Below are 22,488 nucleotides of genomic sequence, written 5' to 3' on the forward strand. Positions count from 1 at the left end.
CCAACTCGTCTATTTGAAGACTCTTGTCCATTTTATCTGCAGAAGAAGCCCATTGGAGAGTGAGAAAGATCATTTGCCTAAATCACTTGATGAGCGGTCTCATTTGTGCATTGAGGGTAGTCTGTGTGTATTCACTGCCCTCTTTAGACTTGGCCAGGTCAAGTAAGAGTTAGTGCTTATTAATTTTGGTGATCGGCATCACCTAGACGACTTGGTAGCAAATCATACGAAGAGTTTGTGGGTGACCCAACTTAACTATGTGCATGATCGTAACGGTTTCTAGAGAGGAAAAGAACCAACACGTAAAAAACGCTTGGTCCTTGCATGAACAATGGGGAGCAAAACCCTTACATGCATGTGGCAAAGCTAGAGCAAATTTGAGGGTGGTTCGTTTGCCTTGTGGATGCATGAGAATTTATTTTAAGGGTGCATAGTTGGTGAAATTTTAACCAATTATATAGATTTTGTATTTTCTAGGGGATACATTTGCACCCCCTAACTAGAGTGAAGTTTCACCCCTACTTACATGGGTGCTCCAATGAGAACTAATGAAAAATATTGATTGTCCAATACCTCAAAAAACATCGAGATGTTCCAAATCTTTACTTTGCTTTAAGTATTTATATTTGAGCAATTACACTATTAGAACTTAGTGTGTAAAACTCTGAGTTGATACATAGAAATACTTCTAGACAAAAAGGAAAAAGGATGAAGTTAAGCTTGACAATAGGTTTTAGGGCATATTTGTTTCCATAGTGCTAAAGTTTAGCACCTGCTGAACTTTTGCTAAACTTTAGCACTTGACAGCTTTTTGGGTATAAGTGCTAAACTTTAGCATGATACCCTAATTAATGTCTAAACTAGTAGCAGCACAAGAACTCGTCAATGGGGGAGGAGAGAGAATAGTCATTCGGTGGGGAAGAGAAATGGAGTTGAGAGAGCACTTTTAGCACAATTTAGCATTTTTGGTGGAGCTAAAGTGCTAATGGGTGCCAAACTTTAGCATAACACTTCTAACCCGTTTGTTTAGCTAATGAAACTTTAGCACAACACTTCTAGCGAGTCTGTTTGGTTCTCTAAGAGTTAAACCTTAGCAAAAAGTGCAGTGATAAACGGGGCCTTAATCTATGTTCGAATAGAAAGAAGCCTAATTCATCCTCCTCTTATCGAACGTCTCGATGATTTCAATGTAACAAGAGTTGTACATAGCTGTCTGTATTTTTTCCATGTTTCTATCAGACAAATATTCTTATGGTATTAAGAAAACTGTAAAGTTGGTTTCAGATATCTATAAGATAGAAGCATGATATTTTTACCAATTGCATGGTACCTGCGGTGGTTTGGGAGAATTTTATTGATTCATGCCTTGTTCGGTTATTGTCATTACATATGGATTGGATGAGATTGAAAAAAATTAAGAAGAAGTTTGACTTGTTTGGGATTTAAACTCACTCAATCCATATATATGGATTGAGAACTAACCGAACAAGACCTTATCTGGCTCAGTGAATCGCTTATTGAATGATGCAATTGTGGAACACATGTCATTTTGCTCATGCAACCTACGAACATTCGAGTCTAGTAACAAGTCTCATGGTGTTCTCCCACCGGCCGCTCCGCCATATCATCTCTTCCAGTTCCAACCCAGTCATCTTCCGACCGTACGCAAGTACGTACGTATACATGGTACATGGACGCATTGCAGCTTGCAGGTGTCTGTATGTACGCCGTACGGTTGCCGTCTTGTACTCGGAAAAGGGAACTCTGATGGGTGCGCACGCGCTCCGCGTGTCACTTGAACAAGGCTTCGATCTCCCTCCTGTACTTGTCTGTCACTTTGTCCCTCCTTATTTTCATGGTGGGTGTCATCAGACCATTGTCAATCTGAACAAAACAAACAAAAATTACCGTCAAGTTCCAAGGAAACATCAATTATATTTACAAATATGATGGGTGCAAAACCTACCGTGAATGGTTCGTCGACAACCAGAATTGGCCCGACACGGAAGGAGCAGTGCGCTGTCCTGAAACGCGTGAACAAAATAATTAAGCACTTCCTCCTGATGACACCAGATGTCAAATAGTCAAAAAAAATCATGGAACAGCAGCGTCACGTGCACACAAAGAAAGGCGTCGTCCCAAAAAAATCCATGTTCGTTCTTTTTTATAAATTTTATATTTATATTACGTGTGCCTCTTTTCAGTTCTTTCCGCCAGTTGTTTCTGTTCCCAACAGCAAGAAGACGGCAGCAGGTTGAGAGAAGCAACAGCAGGGAGGGGAGGGGAGGGCCAGTCTCACCAGGTTCTCAATTCATCATATAGCATGTTCATGACCTTATCTTTCGCTAGCTCGCCATCCTCACCAAGGATGGACTTCCTTTTTGCTTCTGCCAGAACTTCATCATTGTTGGGAACAATTATGGCACCAAGACGCCGTTGATCCTATTCAGAGAACAATGGCATGAACTTACTTATGTGGCTTCAGTGGGATTAATCCAGTTATCATTGTTACATTCAAATCTAATCTCATCAGAAGAAGAAAAAAAATGATAAATGCAAGCGCAATGCAGGAGCCATAACACCACAGTTTCAGATAACGGCATGTTTTTTTTTCCTTTGCATGTTTGGGAGCCAGTGGAATGGAGATCATTGGAAAGGCTAAAATTTCCTTGCTATTCAAAATTGAATAGCAAAATGATTTTAACCCCTCCAATCCCCTCTGTTTTCCTTGCCCAAACAAGCCCTTAGAGAAATATTTACCCTAGTTGCATCGAGAAAAAAATATATCTGCCAACACATATAAAGTGGTCTGATTTGAGTGTAGTAACTATTACAGTATCGCTTACCTGCCCGATCACAACTATCTGATTAATCAAGGTACTCCTGCTGGCTGCTTCCTCGATCTCAGCAGGTTCAACATTTTCACCTACAAATGAGATGGCCAAGGTCAGTAGAAATAGATACACGATGATGGCACAAACTAGATTTCCTGTGTGCAACATCAAAGATCAAACGGTAAGTTCAATAACAGAATGAGAATCATTAAAAGAATGACGAAGAACAGATCTATGCCAAAAAAAAAATACATTCTGAAAAAGAAGAGACTAATGATAGTCTGAACCTGTAGATAGGACTATTGTATCCTTTGCACGCCCTTCAAGAACAATCATCCCTCCACACTGGCGACTTGGCCCCATGGCATGATGAGGTACTATCCAACCTACATCTCCAGTGCTGAACCAACCCTCTTGATCAAAAGCTTCATTTGTAGCCGATGGGTTCTAATGACAAACAAAAAATATATGAAATGAGTCCTCCGAGAAAGCTGAATAATAAAAATAATATCATTACTCTGTACACGGGGACGAGGCATGGATTTTAAGATTTCGATGCTTAGTTATTAATGTACATTTCGCTTTCTGCTATATTCATCAACATCATACGAGGGCTTAATATATTAAGTAAAACATGAAATTGTAGGAATACTACAGCTCTTCTTTTTTGTCAACTATTTAGCAAAGGTATCAAGTTTTTAATAGTGTAACCCTGGACCATATTCTTAGCTAACTATAAGTACAACAAATCTAAAATAATGTTTCACACATAACTGATTAATTCTTGCATAGAAAAATAACCAGTTCGTTTCTACCAAAAGAAAGTGTTACTTTGACTTGGACCAGCAACATGCTAATGGAACATCAGCAGTCTAATTTTGATTTGTCAATTGATTTTGTTAGACACTGCTGTGTAAACGTGTGGGGGGCTTGAGCTGGCATGTTTCACACATAATTGATTTTGTTATATGGTTAGTTTGTTAGAGAAATATGAGGAGATTCTCGATTGGTTGTGTTTCTATAAACTGCAAGACCTCCTCAGCCTATATGTGTGTGTTTGCGTAATCTGGCATCTCATTCTCATCAATCAATCATTCCACACAATACAATCTCTTTCAGATTTGTATCAGCAAAGGAAAAAAGTAAAAACCTTATAGTATCCCTTCATTACTTGTGGTCCTTTAATTTTCACAATCCCCTTTGAACCATCTGGAAGGACCTCACCAGTCTCAATGTCAAAAATCTTGATTTCAGTATGCTTTATTGGGTGACCAACTGTCCCAAGAACCTTCAAGCGACACAAACACTTAATGTTAGTATTATTGACCTTATCGCATGTAACAAATAGGAAACAGTCTGCATGACTATAAAATTATGTTAGTAAATAAAAACAAGCCTTCCCTCTTCTTACATTACAGAATGGTCGTCTAGCAGCAACAACAGGAGAAGTCTCAGTAAGGCCATAGCCGTTTTGTACTTTAATGCCAATGGCCTGAAAGAACAAAACATTGATAAAGCTGCTGACATTTAAAATAAGATTTTTATTGATAACCATCTACCTCAAAAAACTTATCAACATGCATCGGAAGACTTCCACCGCCACTAATACCAGCCTGCAAGTTATCACAGAAACTAGGCGGTTTATTAATAAGTAGGAGTTAAGGAAGTTCAGCCTACACTTAAAATTGTGAGGATCGTTGATGGAACACAGAAATAAGAATACAAACAACATTAATATACCTTTGAAATCCCGATTGCTGAATGAATTTTCTTGTATACTAGAATCTTCGCCAGATTATGTAAAGGCCAAAGAAATGCAGCAACCAATCTTGCCCACAGCCACTTCATCATATAGGCGATGACTGATGGTTTGACAAGATTGTTTGATAAAACTGTTCCCTTTTCAATGGAAGAGAATAACAGGAAAAAGAAAACCGAGTCAAGCAAAGAAAGGCCACAAGTACAAACTAACAAAAGGAACTTCAATTTCTAGAACATTTGGTTATTAAAGAATAACAAAACAAAGTTTTTTTCATGACCATGTCGCGACCAGCATGTATATTTCATTAAGAGGGAAGGAAAGCTGAATACAACGCATTGCCACACCACAATATATGTGCGCAGCCTGCGAGAGGCATGCCGCAGCATACATGGTAGTGTGCGACAAGGGAACCCTCACATAATTAGGAGACTATACATCATCTTTGAAGTAATTCCTTGCAGCTAAATAAACTACTAAAGTAAGTAGCTTATGCCAATTCAGTGTCCGGACCTCATAGATCTTCTTTGCCTCCATATATAGGAAACTTATCTTGATAAGTGAAAGAGCAATAATTTTTCGAGCAGCAGAACTGGATGAAATCTGCCTATGAATTGAACTGTACAAAATCAAGAAGAAAATTAGGAAATGGGCAGAAGTCTTTCCATATAAAGTGTCACTATTCGCTTAACCATTCAACAGTTAAAAAATGCTACCTGCATGCAACCATTAGTGAACTGAAGTGTCCCTATTAGTTGACCAATCATTTACCGTAGTACATATGTTATTGAGTCTCACAGTTCCAAAATGTAACTTAACTTTTTTTTGTTATAGAAAATCCTGATGCTACTGGAATATTGATGACAAATGCAGAGATATTTCAAACATTGATATACTTTAATATACTGATGGACAAGTTTTAGAAAGTGTCTCCAGATAAAGGCAACTATAAAGCATCAAATGACAAAGAACAGGAGCAGCAGAAAACTAACATGTACAGAGTTTCGTAGACCAGTGGTACTGATATAATATATTGAGGCTGGTAACGCTGCAAATCTTCCTATCAAAGAAGATAGAAGAAGATGTCAAAATGCCCTAAGGAACTTCAGCATCTTCTGCAACAGATAGACAATAAAACTAGTGAACAACAACACAGATAAAACTTTGGAAACGAGATCTGCACATCGCTGCGTGCTAATACAAGATCTGACGGTCTGAGTCTGACCCATTTTCCAGCTCTTAGTAAGCTGATAAAAAATAATACAGCAAGCACGCAAATACACTTAGATTGAGACCACATAAATTGCTCAACAGCATACTAGGTGCTTTATGCAGACCAAGCATCCTTGGTATTGATAACATTACAGGGTGCTTAATGCGAAAAGGACCTCTACCTAAGTTGGTTTGATGGTCTGAGTAACACTCCTCAGATCCTGAGTTCGACTCCCTGTGAAAACAAATTTCAGTTTTGGGTTTAAAAAATATCTCGTCTGTCCCACGCCAAAGCATAGGTTTAAGGCCTCGACCATGGTCGTGGTCGTTCTCAAATGAGTTGCCGCTGTGTATGGGTGTGACAGAGGTTCAAGGGTTTTCTCGGCCTGCCTCAGGTCGAGTTTTTTTTACAGGATGCTTAATACTGAAAGCCTGAAACTAAGTAATTAATTATAGTAAGGTAATTTAAGTTGAAAACATATGAAAATCATACCTTCAGGTACTTAACAGTAGTGTAAACTTGCTGGATACCATACGAGAAGATGAAGTACTCACAAGCACGCTCATATGCATGCCATGTTGGAAGCATGCTTAGGAACCTATCACCAGGTTCTGCTGGTACAATCTCCCACAGATTATTTATCTGTGGAAAAGAACAGCACAAAATGTGTACGAGGGATATATCAAACAGAAAACCTAAGCAATTAGGCTCACATTCTTTAGAAGGGTGCTTGAAATAATTACAGGACATTCCAGGGAAAAACATAATATTAATAGCACGAGTGCTTATGTTCAAGTCATAGATATTAGAAAATCACATCAAGGTAAAACAAAAAAGTAACTAATACACATGGCATACCATCGCTCAACAACCTTGATCAAAATTGTAATGTTTCTATCTTCACCTGATGCAAGAGATTTCGGTGGGTAAGCATTACGCCTTTTGGTGTGCCACTTGTTCCACTAGTATATATTAGTGTGGCCACATCTTCAGGACTAATAGATTCAAAGACATCTTGCTGACCTGACATATGAAAAACAAGAATTCCATTGACTATCATGGTTTTGAAAAAACAACTGTGTATGGGTGCAAGTTGACCAGAAAGTACTGGACATTCAGTTTCCATGCTTGGCCAAATTGTACAGGCATAATCAACCTACTGCATAATATGACGGCATCATTGAAGGGAAAAAGAATTAATGAAGAACGCAATCAATTTGTTGCATGATACATCAGTGTCATGTCATCGAAGAAAGGAAAAATACTTTTCTAAAAACAAAAGATGTATGAAATTCTTCGCCTACTGTTATAATCTTGAAATAATAAGAAGTGTTAGTGCTGTTCTTTAAACCAACAGATTCCAAATGAGTGCTGCTTAGCAAGAAAGAACTTAAGTAGTTAAGTGTTAAGCTCTTCATATAACTAAATGGTCAGCTCAAGTATTAAATCAGAAATTTGGAAAGAACCATACATCCTAAATGTTACAGGGCAAGAACTGAGCTAAATGTGAGAGCAATTCCCCACCCCCAGGTTCAAGTTCTCTTCAACTTGAATTTAGGTGCCAATTTGTTCTTAATGTCACATGATTCCTCTTATGTTGGCTGAATTTTATTTTTTAACATCACAGGCACACATATTAGCTGTTTGTGGTACAGGATTGGATGCTCATGTTATGGGGTGTGATGCCATCAAACACGATGAGCATACTACATGGCAACATAGCTTATGAATTTATTTATCCTTTACCACTAGAAACAGTGGTATAACATAAGATGTGTCCATAAAAAATTAAAACGACACTTCTTAAGAAGCTGCGCTGTCAGATGACTGTTAATGATGATCTGTACCTTGCTCGTCGGAAAGAAACAGTGCATTGCGGCTTTCTCGACCAAGTTCGATGATATCCTTGTATCCATAAAGTGGTATATCCTTAATAGCTTGGCTATCTATGCATGATTTGTCACCCCAAAGAAGAACAATGAATCTTGTATTAATCCTTGACATGAAAGACTCTGCAAGCCGGTTAAAGAATTGAGGACTGTCCACAACAAGTGCAATGCTGTGCTGGGGGAAAACAAGAAATCCATAATCACAACATGAAAGTAAAACATAAGCAAATATATGTGCTAAGTAAATATTATGCAGAAACATAAACCACTGATAGTACTATAATCTCTCTGCCTACTTTTCCAGGATTCATATGATACATCAGTTTATCAAGTTTCATGAACTTATGTGCTTTGCATAATTATAAGCTGTGCAATCCAATGATATTTTGATTCAGCCAGCAACCAGTCATATACTGAAAATCGATGCCTATATTCCATGGTCAGGTTTAACTGTTCAAGCAAAACAATCCAATTAACATGCCTGGCATGTATATTTCTTGGGTTCAAGCTTCTAGCAACCTAGCATTTGATAACAATATCTCATTCAAATATTTTTGCCTACCATAGATATCAAAAGGTAAGAAGAGTCACATGCTGGCTGTTTTTAGCAGAAACTATATATCCTTTTATTTTTTTCATTTATTACAGGTATAAGAGAATTTAAGGGTTGAAGTCTCATAAGGCCACATGGTTTGGAGATAAAATACTGGAACTTCACTGGAATCCATGCTATCGAACAATTTGATAAACTGACCTTTCTGAATGAGTGTATATTTGAAACAATTCTTCATCAGATGATCTTGTTCCCCTAACAACATTTATAGCACCGGTTGCCATGATTCCTGTATGTCATTTATTTGTGTGAAATACTGAAACCATCAGTGACAGAGGAAGACTCTGGACAGTATCCATGAAAACGATAAACAAAGAATTATGCATATAAATTCATAAAACATGTATATGTAGCATTGTACTATATGGCTTTAGAACATATCACTATATATTACTGAAAAAACAAGGCCAAGCTGATATTTGTTGTCTATTATCTGCAACAGTCAAATGCTAACATTCCAGTGCTCCAGCAGCAAAATCCAGAAAGGATAAGGAACCGCAGAATTATCTCCAGTGAAGTAATAAGAAAGGGGAATGTCAACATTAGGAATCATAATGCATGGTGTTTTTTCTGGAATACGCAGGAGAGCTGCGCATCTTTGTATTAATAGAAGAAAAGAAAGGGGGGAGAGAACCCCAATACAACACACACACCACTAGAGACTAACTAAGGAATCATAATGCATGGTGTCATCTCAAACAGAGGAGAGGAGTAAGTTACCTTGATCTGCAACTAGCCAACGACATGAGTTATCAGCAAAAAGTGCTAGCTTTTCATCCGGAGCAACACCAATGGCCCTTAGACCTTGAGAAAAATCCAATATTTCTTGCTCAAGCTGATAAGAACATAAATCAGCAATTAGGTACTGCAAATTTGTGGCCATTAAAGCTCTGAAATAAATGCAACTGTGTATTATAAATGTCATAGGGAAGATGAATATGTTTAATTGATGAGAACTTATGACTCAAATAGAGCAGTATTCATTATTGTTGCCATTTGTGTGCATCTAACAGTAACATGAAATCATGTAGAGAGCCCCGCTTGTTCTAAGTATTCATGATGGCTTTCGAGCTCATCCTCCTTTCCTTTGAAGGTGATTAGTATTCAGTATTTGTACAAAAATAACATTTATGCATGGCCATTGAGGTCAAAGATGTACCTGTGTATACGTCCATTCCGTTGGCGGTTCATGGTAAGGATCTACCACAGCTACGAGGTCAGCATATTTTTCTGCTGCTGTCCTCCAAATATCTGGAACAGCCTTCCATTCATGCAGAGTCGAATCACTTCCACCAGGCAGCAGAGCACTCTCCAGTAGAGGTGAGCACTTTTTACGTACTTGATGTTCTATCTGCAAAGTGGATTAGTGCAAGTTTGAGACCAAACAGCTTAGATTTTTAGCGTGAAGCCGTGAATAAGTGACAACTCAATAAGGCAACAAAGTAACTCATATAATAAATTGTAGTCACATAAAACGGGTTCGATGCCTTCGACCCTCGACCCGGATTCGTTGACCCCGACCTAGATTCACGGGTTCATTTTTGACCTGAAGTGAAAAAAACTCTTCCAAGTAGTGTAGCATACCATGTTCCACGACCCCGTACCTCGACTCCATCGACCCAAAAACATTGTGACTAAATAAACTATCCATCATTTACATTGTGACTAAATAAACTATCCATCGACCCTAAGTCTTTGGTTCCCCGAGCTAAAGTTTAGTTCGTCTTACATCAAATGTTTGAATATTAATTATGAGTATTAAATATAGGTTTAATTAGATTTAATAAATTTGTCTCGCCTTTTAGACTTCATCTGTGTAATTAGTTTTATAGTTAGACTATATTTAATACACATAACTATCATAGTATCATTCAAACATTTAATGTGACAAGGACTAAACTTTAGTTGGGTGGAACCAAACACCCCGCCTTCGTTTACAGAACTAGTCATTCCTTCGAAGGGGACGAAATAATACTCCCACGAGGTTGAAAAAGAATCTAGACATATCCCAGGATCAGGATGGTAGGGACAACTAGCTGTACCACCTCATCGCCCCCGTTAATTGACACGTGAAACTGCCTAGCTCGATCACACATCACAGTGGATTAACCAATCTGGATAATGACCTCCACACTTGGTGTAGTGTAGGGAAAGCGAGAACCGATTAATGGTGGGCCAAAAATTGGCGGCTCCTCGAATGGCAAAGCGGCGGCTGCTTTCCCGGAGGCAGAAAGAGGTATTCGTGCACTGCCAGGCAGAGATCACCAGGGAGACTGAACCTCGGGCGCCCGCCGTTATTTGGTAGCGTAAATTCGAATTCCACGGCCCACCAGAATCCGTTCTATAGCTACTCGGAGAAAAACCTGACGAAATGGAGGAACAAGCGCACGCATTCTGGCTGGCCACACCCGCAGGCCGCAGAGCAGGGGGGTCACAACAAGCTGAAGGTCTAACCGCGGAGCCGGCGGACTGGGGCGGCGGAGACGCGGCGGCGGCGGGGCGGAGGTCGCGGCGGAGTAGCGTGGCCGGGCGACGAGGAAGCAATCGGCCGCGGCCGCGGCCGCGACGGGCGAGGAGCGGAGGAGTGGGTGAGCGGCGCGGGACGCAGAGGCCGGCCATCTGACCGGACGAGGCGGAGGCGGCGAGCATCGCGCCTGTGCCGGCGATCCAGAGGCTCATCTCGTTTGCCTCGCTCGCTCGGCTCGAGTATATAGGGAGCCGGGACCGGTAGAGAGCGACGACGCCCGGCATTGGTGAGGGACAGGACAGGTGAGCTGAGGTGGCCGTGTCGCGTCGGGCGGCCTCGTGGCCTTCGCCAGGACGTGGTGGTCGCATCGAGGCGGAGCGGCCGCGACGGGCCCACCAGACTCTGCGTCATCTCTCATCTTCTGCGCCGCATGCTTCTGTTGACAATCCGTGTGCGCGGCTGCCATTTCTGAACAGTTCTTGGACGGTTAATCTATTTTAGTTAGCAATTTAGCATCTGTTAGTCAAGCTCGAAGTCTAGTCTAGTGGTCGAAGAAAGGACAAACCAGGCGACCATGTTATTGTTTAATTAGATTAAATTATTAGATTTGTGTATCTTAGGCCACGGAGGGTATTTTATGGTTTTCTTTTTCTAAGCCTTTGTTTGAATGCACTAGAATTTATGGTTAGCTATTAAAATTAGTTAGACATGTTTATATATCATTAGCTAATAGTCCAACTAACTATTAGCTACACTCTCACTTGCCCATTAGTTTATTAACTGATTTAACCTAGCTAAAATCAGCTAATAGTTAGTTAGCATTAGCAATTTTTTAACCAACCAACTATTAGCTCTAATACATTTAAACAGATCCTAAATTGTTTCTTTTTTTGATAAATCATGGCAAACGATTGGTCACTTAAAAGCTTAGCAATTATTTGAGTTTGACAAATACTTAAGTGGATAAAATAAATATTTAATTAGGACAAACTATAGATTAAATTAAAAAATAGTGTATAATCATGTAGTAGTGCCTAAATAGGATAAACAATAGTTTATCCATATAATTTGGAACGCGTTAGAGTATCTAATACTACATTATTTAAAGTATTTAGGACATAAAAAATTAAGCCCCAACAGTTAAGTCCTAAATTATGAATTTTAGAGGTGAATTATATTATTAGGAAAGAAAATATTAAGAACGATACATTAAACAAGAATAGAGCTAAGTTTAAAAATACTACAATTTTGGAAACTTAGATCCAGACCTAAGTTTAGAACATCTTAAAACAAGAATCTAGCTGTTGGGAGAATCTAAGTATAGCGGGTTATGTACGAGGGAAGATGAAAGGATCCATACTCTATAGGGTTTAGGATCTTAAAAGTGACGAATTCTTATTGCGGCAATTTATCTGATTCTGTGTTCATGTTGATTTTAAATGATTTTCATCAAAACGATTTTTATAAGGGTTAGTTTGGAAACTCCATTTTTTCAATAAATTTCTATTTTTTACAAAAATATATATTTTTCTATATAAAATAGAAATTTCTTGAAAAAATAAAGTTTCCAAACTAACTCTAAAATAGACTAAAAAGTTATACATTTGAGTTTTGGCGTCTAGAAAACGAAAAAAAAAAGCCGGAACGGGGCACCCAAGCCATGGTTCGGAACGTGACTTAAACTGTATAACCTTTGTGTAAAATATGTACGTCAAATTTTATCAACCTCTTATAAAATATGATAAATAATATAATTAACTTTATCTCGTTCTATTGATATTCTCTAAACTTTAATTGCAGCGTTTGACTCTTTTGGAGAAGCAACTGCCTCACCTTCACGCCAATAGTACGAATGATGGGACCATAAAAGTATTGCTCCAAGCCTCTCCAACAATACAGATAATAGGTCCATTGGGTACGTTTCACATTCCAAGCTCAAGATTTCTGAGTCATTGCAGCGAAAACAATGAGCAACCGAGAATTCGACGATAAAGAAAAAAATGCTCCGAGTCAGGGATTCATCTACAAGGCTACAACAGTCAGATACCAATCAAAATCAACAGGTACAACTTCACCAGCGACTGATTCAAAGTTTTGTTTGTGCTGAAGTACAATGGCCGGGGTTTATTGTGATCTATAATAGAACATCCAATGAAAAAGAAGTCATGCATATTTCTCGGCAAGCAAACAGGTGTAGTGTACACAACCCATGGCCTTGGGAGCACCTACTTTTTAACCATTGCACAATGTTGGTGCCAGTGCCACAAAAAAAAACAAGCATTATGCCACATCAATTTAACTTAACTATCTATCGAATCAGGACATTCTGAATGTGTAGAGCTAGTTGGTATCAGCTGAGTTTCATGTTCTTCAACAAGCTGCTGATAAGGGGCGCCTTTGATGGAGCCTGCTGCTTGTAATTATTCAGCAGTACTTCTGCAGCCAATCTCTGCAGCTCCGAGCCCTCTTCCTCTTTATTCCTTCCTTTGGTCAACTGATTGATTGCCGAAGTACACTGGGTGTTTAAGGTATGCGTGAGAATCACCAATGGGTAACACAGAAAGAATCAACTAAGACTTCAAGCCTTTCCTACACTAGCATGGCCTTACCAGACATACACCAAAGAGGGCTCTTGTATTCTTGCCTCCAGTCAACTGGATTGTTGATGCATAGTACTTCTTAGCTGTCTGAAGATTTTCCAAGCCACCCATAGTGTACAGAACCTTCATATCAAAAAGTATGTATGCTCAGCAATCACTATGATAAGAGTTTTAAAAAATCGGCAGAATCACATGCAGGTGCGGTACAAAACCAATTAGGCTTCCCACTGAACCAAGATACGCCAATGGTTTGTTAAGCAGAATGTTGAGTGTAAATGAGTAATGTGGGGCAGTGGGATTGACTTTAAATTCCAAGACAGAGACAAGACAAACAAACTGTGAAATACAACTAAGCATGTCAAATAATTACTAGTTGAGATTAACCGTATGCCTTGCAGGTACATCAGCAAAACATGTAGCTGGTGGAACTAAGTTCAGTAGTTAAGACTAAATTCTATGCCTCACAGTTGTTACAAAGATGAAAGATCACCGTATCTAATGAAAACTACAGTCCATATCTAGAGGAAGTCACTGTGAAACATAATAACATGAAACAAATAGATAGATTATATCAAATCCTTCTTTTATTTCAACAGATCATTATTTACTAAATTATAATTATCTTGAATAAACCAATCCTCCATCCAGACCATTATGAACATCATAAATAACTTGGCATTCTTTATTTGATTTTGGATGTTTCAAATCATGTTGCGATGTTAAGACCTTTGCTCGAAAGCATAATTGCAGAATCCTTTTTCCATTCTTTCTTGAGCCTTTGAGTTGTTCAGATTACCTCAGCATAGGCTATATGATAGAGTGGAATAGTTGGTTGGGATAATATTAGCTCCTCATAACAAAAGGCAGCTTGCTTGTACCTGATAAGATATGGGAACAATTTAGTTTTGTGGCATCCATATCTAGCAGGTTACGTAGAGTGAATTGATATCAAACACCTTACATTTGTAAGGAAACATATGTTTCAGCAAGTTCTCTCCAGGCATCATGATCTGCCATAAATCTAATAAAAGAAAAAAAGTTGATGTGTTATACCAAAAGGAAATTGCAGATAACTACACCTTGCTCCTAAAACAAAGTGGATGCAAATACTTACAATTCCAGATACTTATTGAGATAACCAATTGCTAGCGACATATTGCCTTGTGCTTTTGCAATAGCAATTTTCCTCTTGTGGACAATCTGTCAACACAGAAAGCATTCACTATAATGTTAAACGGCACCATATAAGGTTCAAAAAACTTTGAACCTTACAATTTGATTGCCTCAACAGGCAGAGGAGATTGGCAGATTGCACTGCTACTGCAAACCAATTCTGCAAAACAATTTTGGATTGCTTTGGTTCAGCCATGGGATTGGTCTCTAATTTGTAGAAAAGTTTCGTTATTCCAATCAGATGTAATGATCAGGCGGTGCAGATGGGCTGCAATATTCTTCAGTGCACTTCTTCCACTTTTCCGTGCACTTATTTGGGGCTGCCAATTTCAGACACGAAGCTCAGAAAATCTGATCTCATGGTTTGGGTTGACAAAGTTGCGGACCGACTTCCTAATTGGAAGGCTCGGTTGCTTAGTCTTGCTGGCAGGACAGCTATGGTGCGCTTTGTGCTTTCAGCCATCCCGGTCTATCTTCTCATTGCTATGAAAATCCCCAAGTGGGTGATCAATTCCATAGACAAGATTCGGAGAGGATTTATTTGGAGAGGAAGAAAGGAGGTAAATGGTGGTAGTTGCCTTGTTTCGTGGGACATTGTCACAAGGCCTTTATATCTCGGTGGGCTCGGGATTTCTAATCTGTTGTACCAAAGTTGGGCGCTGCAAGCTAAATGGTTATGGTTGCAAAAAACAGATCCTAACAAACCATGGTCTGGTCTGGAATTTCCTATTCAGCAGCATGTCAAGAGCTTCTTTTCTGCCTCAATTGTTACCATGGTTGGCAATGGGTGTAATACTCTATTTTGGACAGATCGGTGGGTGGATGGGTCTCGTATCCAGGATTTTGCCCCTGCCGTGGTGGCTAATGTTGGAAAAAGGGCCCTTTCTTCCAGGACAGTGGCCCATGCTCTTGAGAACTGGCAGTGGGTCAGCGACATTGTGACCCCTCTTAATTTGTCTGGGCTGCAGCAATATTTGAACCTTTGGGACACATTGAGGGGAGTGGTGCTGACTCAGGAGGCTGATAGACATGTGTGGATTCATTCTTCCTCTGGACAGTTCTCTTCTAAATCATGTTATAAGGCTTTTTTTCTTGGGTTCGATTACTTTTGAACCGTGGAAGAGGCTGTGGAAGTCCTGGGCTCCACCCAAATGCAAATTTTTTATTTGGTTGGCAATAAGGAATAAATGTTGGACAGCTGATAGACTGCAGAAAAGAGGGTTAGATCATCCTGAGGTCTGTCCGTTGTGTGATCAAGAGCCGGAAAATATCCAACACCTCCTTTGCACTTGCGTTTTTTCGCGGCAGTTTTGGTATTACATTCTTTCTTCGTTGGGGATGGCTAATCTTTCTCCTGACTCTAATGAGTCCACTTTTGCTGACTGGTGGGCGAAAGTAAGTAAGCAAGTGCACAAATCCAAAAGAAGAGGCTTTAACAGTATCATCATCTTGGGGGCTTGGTGTTTATGGCTTCATCGTAATAAGGTGGTTTTTGATGGCGTCAGTCCTTCAATTATTGGCATAAAGGCAATTTTTTTGGATGAAGTTGAATTCTGGAGGCTTGCCGGTGCTAGGCATCTTGAGGCTTTGGTTCCCGGTGCTGGAATTTTTAGGTCAAGGGTTCTTTTGGGTGATTAATGAAGAGCAGGTGTGTGTGGTCTGCTGGCACTTTTTGCTGTTCGGTCTCCTATTGCGTGCTGTTGTTTCCAGGCGCATTTATGGAGGCTGCAGTTTTGTGCGCAGCAGAAGTTGGTGGTTTTGTGTTTTGTGTTTTGCCTATTTTGGCATTGTACTTTGGTCCATTTTGGACTGTTTTCTTCTCTTAATTTAATGATGCGCAGCTCTCCTGCGCGTTTAAGAAAAAAAAAAGAATCATCATCAGAATCACAATATGGCATACCTGGTCAAATGGATTGATTTCCAGGATTTGCGTGTAAGCTCTTTCAGCTTCAGCCCATTCACTTTTCGCTTCAAACAGAAGAGCTTCTAGCCGGGCTACATTGCAGGGCACAACCAGTTTAGCATATACAGAGAGGTGACCATCGTAACAGCACCATAGGACTCAGAAGCCAAGTCTTCCATACGTAAAAATAAAAAATCAGGAATTTGAATATTAGATGTATACATTTACTTTTTTAAATGGATGCAAGAACTCAATCATTAGGTCACATCACTAACGATGTCGAACTAAAAAAACTGGACTGGCAGGGGGGGCACGGCTTTGCACCAAGAAAGAAATCCAGGCAAACCAGCCTAGATATAGGGCCATACTGTAACCTGGGATGACCACGACCTACTGGGCTGGCGACCACTGCAGCTACCCACTGGTAGGAGGGCTCAAACCAAGCACAGGTGCCACAGGCCGGTGCCCTCCCGCTGTTTTTTTTTGGGGGGGGGGGGGGCAGCTAGGTGCCTAGGTTCTTTTTGCTGCCACCAGGCTTTGAACCCTGATTTGTGTCTCCCTCAACTGGGGAGCTTACCATTACACTACAATCGTGATGGCAATCTTGAACTATCCAATTGCTTTTCCTTACCATGTTCTTAATTTAAACATCAACACTTTGCCTTTATACATCAATATGGACAAATTGTTACGTTACTTAGCACTTAACTTCAAAAAAATCACACTTACACCTTCACTGAGTTTAGTTTAGAATATAAAGTAAGGTAAGGGCCACCAACCAAAGTACCAGCATGGCAGCATAACCCGGCAGCTATCATGTCTTTTGAACTTGAAGCGGAAAATCAGAAAATTTGATCTTAGATGAACCACGCCACCTTCAATCCCCAACTATCCAATTGCCCTCTTTTCTACCCAACTCTTAGTCACAAATTTGTGTCAACATTAATTAAGAACATATAGATGCATAGATGTTTAACTTCAAATAAACCAAAATCCAGACCTAGAAGGTTGATTTGGTGCCTTCAGATGTGCTTGCCAGACTGTATTTATGGGGATGGAACAGCCATCATGATGATATGAATACAACGCAGATGTAACTCTAGCTCAAAAAAAAAACTCGGTCGGGGAGGGAAAGACCGCCCTCCCGGTATTATATTAAGAAGAGACCGAAACATGGTCTCGGCCGAGAAAATCCCCGAACCCTGGCCCCCCATCACTAGCGGGCCATCAGCGCCCACTCTGCAACGGCCCAGCCGGAGGGTGGCGCGCAGGACGTAACCCGGGAGCGGGCGGGGCACAGCGAGGGGATTTTTTTAACCAAGCCAGAAATTCGCCCCCGAGGGGGATCGAACCCAGGACCTGGAGGTGCTACTCGGAAGCCTTAACCATTACGCTAGAGGCCCTTTCGCATGTAACCCTAGCTCAGATAGTTGTATTTTACAGAAATGTGGCCAAAGTGAGACAATATGTCCAAAGTTTAATGTCAAGTCAGCTAAATTGTTGATCAAGCTCTATTTATTTATACTAACACAAACTCCTCCATAATCTGAAGCACAGTATGTCTAGGAACGATAATAGTCTCACTACTAAAGTTGAGTTCAGTAACCGCACTTACCAACCCGGGTGCTGCCAGGAAATTGCTTTGAAAGGACTCCAATACAGTCCTGCAAATCCATCAAAAGACCACTAGATTAAGAAGTTATGCCGACAGGCATCAGAGAGCTCTCACACGTTACAGAAGAACCTCACCTTTGCCACATCGAGACGCTGGCAATCCATGGCCGCCGTGGCCACCTGCTCGTAGAGCGTCCACTCTGCACCGTAAGAGAGCGAGAACAGGTTTAATACCGAAACCTAGAGTAGAGACAGCGACCGGAAGCTGCAAACATGGCGGCCAAATTTTCGCAATTCGACTAGCAAAATCCTGTGATAGATCCCGCACATACATGACGCGATCTAAACATCTAAGGGGCAGAATCGAGAAGGGCTGAGCAGGGCAATCCAAATCCACCGTGCGTGCGGAGAGATGGATGAATCGTCGCGGCCGGAATGCCAGATCGCGGGGCGAGATCTAGAGAGAAAGAGAGAGTCAGGGGAAAACAAGGCAGAGCACGTTACGTTCTGAGGCGAGACCGGAGCGAGCGGAGGCGTTGTTGAGGAGAGCGAGGCCGACGCGGAGGACGTGGGCGGGGCGGCGGGCGCGGAGCCGGCGGGCGAGGCAGAGGTAGTCCCAGGCGCCGCCGCCGCCGTGCTCCGCCTGCTCCTCCAGACGCAGCAGGCGCGCCTCGTCCTCCGCCGTCGTGGCAGCCGCGACCGCCGCCACCGCCGCCGCCATGGAGGGATCGGGTGAGTCGACCGTGCTGTGTGGTGGACGTCGGCAGCGTGGAGGCGGAAAGGAGGGGCGCAGCGCAGGACTGCAGGAAGTCGTTGTATGGCGGGCGCGGCGCGGCGCGGCGTGGTGGCAGGCACTTCAGGGATTGAGGCCAAGAGGCCGCGGCTGTCGTCGATCTTCTATTCTTCTCGTTGCCGATTTGCTCCCTACCGTAGAATTAAAAAATCGTTTTAGATATCATGTATAGATAGATGTTGATTAAATGAAATATTTATTCAAACACGATTCAAACTATAGACTTCTAGATCACGCTAAAAGGATATAATGGAGAACCAGGATAGATCATCACACATATAACAGTTGGCGCGTCTCTGGATCGAGCTAAATTAAAGCTAAACTAGGTGTGTGGTAGTATCATTTCTGTCGACGTAGTGGCAAGTAGACAGAGGGCAATGTATGGTGTTGTGGAGTCTTTATTGTGCTTGTGCCTTTGCTCTATCAAAGATTGCAATGGGTTCTTTCATTCTTGATGGGTCTTGTTGAGAGATGGAAAGAATCTCATGTGGTGGTTCCCACTTCTTGGTAAATCGAGCATAGTGTCCTCAACGCTACACAAGCCATAAGATGGTGGTGTCCTTAGACATATGCCCGATTGTCATGGAACACCATCCAGATTGTCGATTACTTGATCCAATGTACACGGTAACCATGTACTTCCTCTTATCATGGTCCATGAATTATATTCCACGGTAGTCTAGGTAATTAGAGATTTATAGACACGACATATTGTCCCTTAAGAGCTCGGGAAAACCTTCTTTGTTGATGTAGAGATTGACATAGCTCTAACCTTCCATCTGAGGAACACTCTAGCCGTTGAACCCCCACGTTGAATACTTTTACGAGCATTAATGATAAAAGTGAAAGTCGTCTAGAGGGGATGTGAATAGGTGAAACCTGAAATTTATAAACTTTGAACACGCACTATGCCCCGGGTTAGTGTTAGAAATAATTCGGAGTGCGGAAGATAGTTCTCCTTGCTATGAGTTACTCAATCAATACGGATAACCTTGGAAACAAACACAAATTATATGAGAAAGGGAACTTTAGAGAGAGAGATCGAGGAGAGAGGAAACAAATCGAGTGGAGATCAACACAAATGAACACAGCGATTTGTTTACCGAGGTTCGGTTCCAAAGAACCTAGTCTCCATTGAGGAGGCTAAAAGTCGCCTAGAGGGGGGTGAATAGGCGAAACCTGAAATTTATAAACTTAAACACACACTAGGGCCGAGGTTCGTGTTAGAATTAAATTAGAGTGCAAAAGATTGTTTCTCTTGCTAGGAGTTGCTCAATTAATGCGGATGACGTTTGGGAGCAAACTCAAATCAATATTAGCAAGGAAACTTTAGAGAGAGGAAAGAGGGCAAACAAATCAAGCGAAGATTAAAGCGAATGAACACGGTGATTTGTTTTACCGAGGTTCGGTTCCAAAGAACCTAGTCCCCGTTGAGGATGCCACAAAGGTCGGGTCTATTCCAACCCTTTCCTTCTCTTAAACGGTCACTTAAACCAGATGAGCCTTCTTCTTAATCAATCGGGTCACTAAGACCCCGCAAGGACCATCACACACTTACGTTCTCTGGCTAGCTTTACAAAGCACTTAAGAGTAAGAATGGGGAAGGAGAAAGCAATCCAAGCAACAAGAGCACAAATGAACACAGAAACTCTCTCTCTCAAGTCACTAAGTGGTTGAGTTGATTTTGGGACTTGGAGAGGATTGAATGCTTTTGAATGTGTCTTTGAGTGTTTGACTTTGCTCTTGTATTGAATATGAACTTCAGAAAACTTGGATGCTAATGAATGAGGTGGTTGGGGGTATTTATAGCCCCCAACCACTTCCTAGCCGTTGGCTGAGTCTGCTGGCGATGGGCACACCGGACAGACACTGTTCACTGTTCGATGCGCGCCACATCAGCACGCCCATTGGGGTTTGACCGTTGGAGCCTTCGTCCTGTAGCTACATCGGACAGTCCGGTGCCACACCAGACATGTCCGGTGACCTCTGACTTCGTTGCTCTGACTACTGTCGCGCACTGTTCACTTTTGCAGTCGACCATTGACGCGCAATGACTGTTGCTCCGCTGGCTCACCGGACATGTTCGGCGCACACCGGACAGTCCGGTGAATTATAGCGGAGCGCGCCCAGAAGAAACCCGAAAGTGGTTGGTTCGAGTGTGTATGGGTCTGGTGCACCGGACAGTGTTCGGTGCGCCATTTTCAGCACACTCTCAAGTCTTGCTCCAAATATTGTTGAGTCCCCAACTTAATTTCTTTCTTGGTTTGTGTTGAACCTTATGCACCTGAGACAAATGACATCTAGACAAACTAGTTAGTCCACGTGGTTTGCTTTGGACGTCAACCACCAAAATCGATTATAGGAAATGATTAGGTTCATTTCCCTTTCAATCTCCCCCTTTTTGGTGATTGATGCCAACACAAACCAAAGCAAATATGAAGTGTAAAACTGTAACTAGTTTGCACCGTTTGATGTGCATAGGTTACTTAGAGTTAAACCAATTGAAAGTCTTTATATATATATATATATGTTTATGGATAAATTTGATTGCTTTCTTTTTCTTTAACATTTTGGACCACATCTGCACCACTTGCTAGTTTTTACAAATCTTTTGGAAAAATCTTTTCAAATTCTTTTACAAATAGTCAAAGGTATAGGAATACGATTTCAAGAAGCATTTTCAAGATTTGAAATCTCTCTCCCTGTTTCAAATGCTTTTCCTTTGACTAAATAAAAGCTCCCCCTAAGAAATTCTCTCCTTAGCTTTCATGATTTTGAAACAATACCAATTGAAATTATTATAATATCTTCAGATTTTAAAACAAAATAAGATACCAATTGAAAATCTCAAATAAGATACTAATTGAAAATCTTTGAGAATACCAATTGAAATAAACACTTAATTTTTGAAAATTTTGAAGATATAGTGGTGCAGTCCTTTTGCTTTGGGCTTAATACTTTTCTTCCCCTTTGACATTAATCACCAAAAACGGAGAACTTGAGAGCCCTTTGCATTCTCCCCCTTTGGGGTCTAATGCTTTCTCCCATTGGTAACGTAAATATGAGTGAAGTGTTATACCAATTGAGAGTTTCCTGAGTAACGACAAAGGATAAATGATACCGTCAGAGTTGGAGTGGAATCCTTACCTCTGCCAAATACTCCATTTCCCTTCCAATTTAAGAATAAGCCTGGAAATACACTTGAAAGCACATTAGTCTTAACCTTGGCACAAGAAGAATAAGAAATATGCATTTGTACCAAATGAAAAAGACATGATCAAAGGTATATAAATGACCAATGTGTGCAATGTTTCAATCAAAGTTCCGAGAATCAAGTATATTTAGCTCATTCCTAAGTTTACTAAAGGTCTTCTCATCTAGTGGCTTGGTAAAGATATCGGCTAATTGGTTGTGGGTATTAACATAAGCAATCTCGATATCCCCTTTTGTTGGTTGTGGCAGAACCTCCCAAGTTATTGGGCCCACATGCACCTGTCCTTGTCTTAAAGACCTCAGACGGCTATGCATGTGCACCAAATAACTTAACAGGATCCATTCGAGTGTCCCAAGGACCCCGGATAAACCACTTACAACCAAGATCGCAAGATTAAGTAACACAAATCACACACA

General features: G+C 41.0%; 2 protein-coding genes across 2 annotated transcripts; both read right to left on the reverse strand.

The window, feature by feature from the left end:
- Positions 1-1,336: 1,336 nt before the first annotated feature.
- On the reverse strand, positions 1,337-11,473 carry LOC103644323 (probable acyl-activating enzyme 16, chloroplastic). The gene is made up of 18 exons (XM_008667530.4): positions 10,763-11,473; positions 9,468-9,659; positions 9,029-9,143; positions 8,450-8,537; positions 7,654-7,865; positions 6,711-6,829; positions 6,299-6,448; positions 5,586-5,653; positions 5,107-5,212; positions 4,575-4,733; positions 4,394-4,447; positions 4,246-4,326; positions 3,985-4,122; positions 3,122-3,281; positions 2,847-2,926; positions 2,300-2,442; positions 1,967-2,024; positions 1,337-1,884 (listed from the first exon to the last, which is right to left on the reverse strand). Exons 1-18 carry the CDS (start codon positions 11,141-11,143, stop codon positions 1,792-1,794), a joined length of 2,397 nt encoding a protein of 798 aa, XP_008665752.1. The 5' UTR covers positions 11,144-11,473; the 3' UTR covers positions 1,337-1,791.
- Positions 11,474-12,794: 1,321 nt separating this feature from the next.
- On the reverse strand, positions 12,795-18,870 carry LOC100279572 (tetratricopeptide repeat protein KIAA0103). Its single transcript, NM_001152569.1, has 9 exons — positions 18,570-18,870; positions 18,201-18,265; positions 18,067-18,115; positions 16,449-16,543; positions 14,490-14,575; positions 14,337-14,396; positions 14,172-14,253; positions 13,385-13,498; positions 12,795-13,290 (listed from the first exon to the last, which is right to left on the reverse strand). Exons 1-9 carry the CDS (start codon positions 18,784-18,786, stop codon positions 13,126-13,128), a joined length of 933 nt encoding a protein of 310 aa, NP_001146041.1. The 5' UTR covers positions 18,787-18,870; the 3' UTR covers positions 12,795-13,125.
- Between the last annotated feature and the right edge of the window lie 3,618 nt (positions 18,871-22,488).

Source organism: Zea mays, chromosome 1, assembly GCF_902167145.1.
Source record: "Zea mays cultivar B73 chromosome 1, Zm-B73-REFERENCE-NAM-5.0, whole genome shotgun sequence".
Taxonomy (NCBI): Eukaryota; Viridiplantae; Streptophyta; class Magnoliopsida; order Poales; family Poaceae; genus Zea; species Zea mays.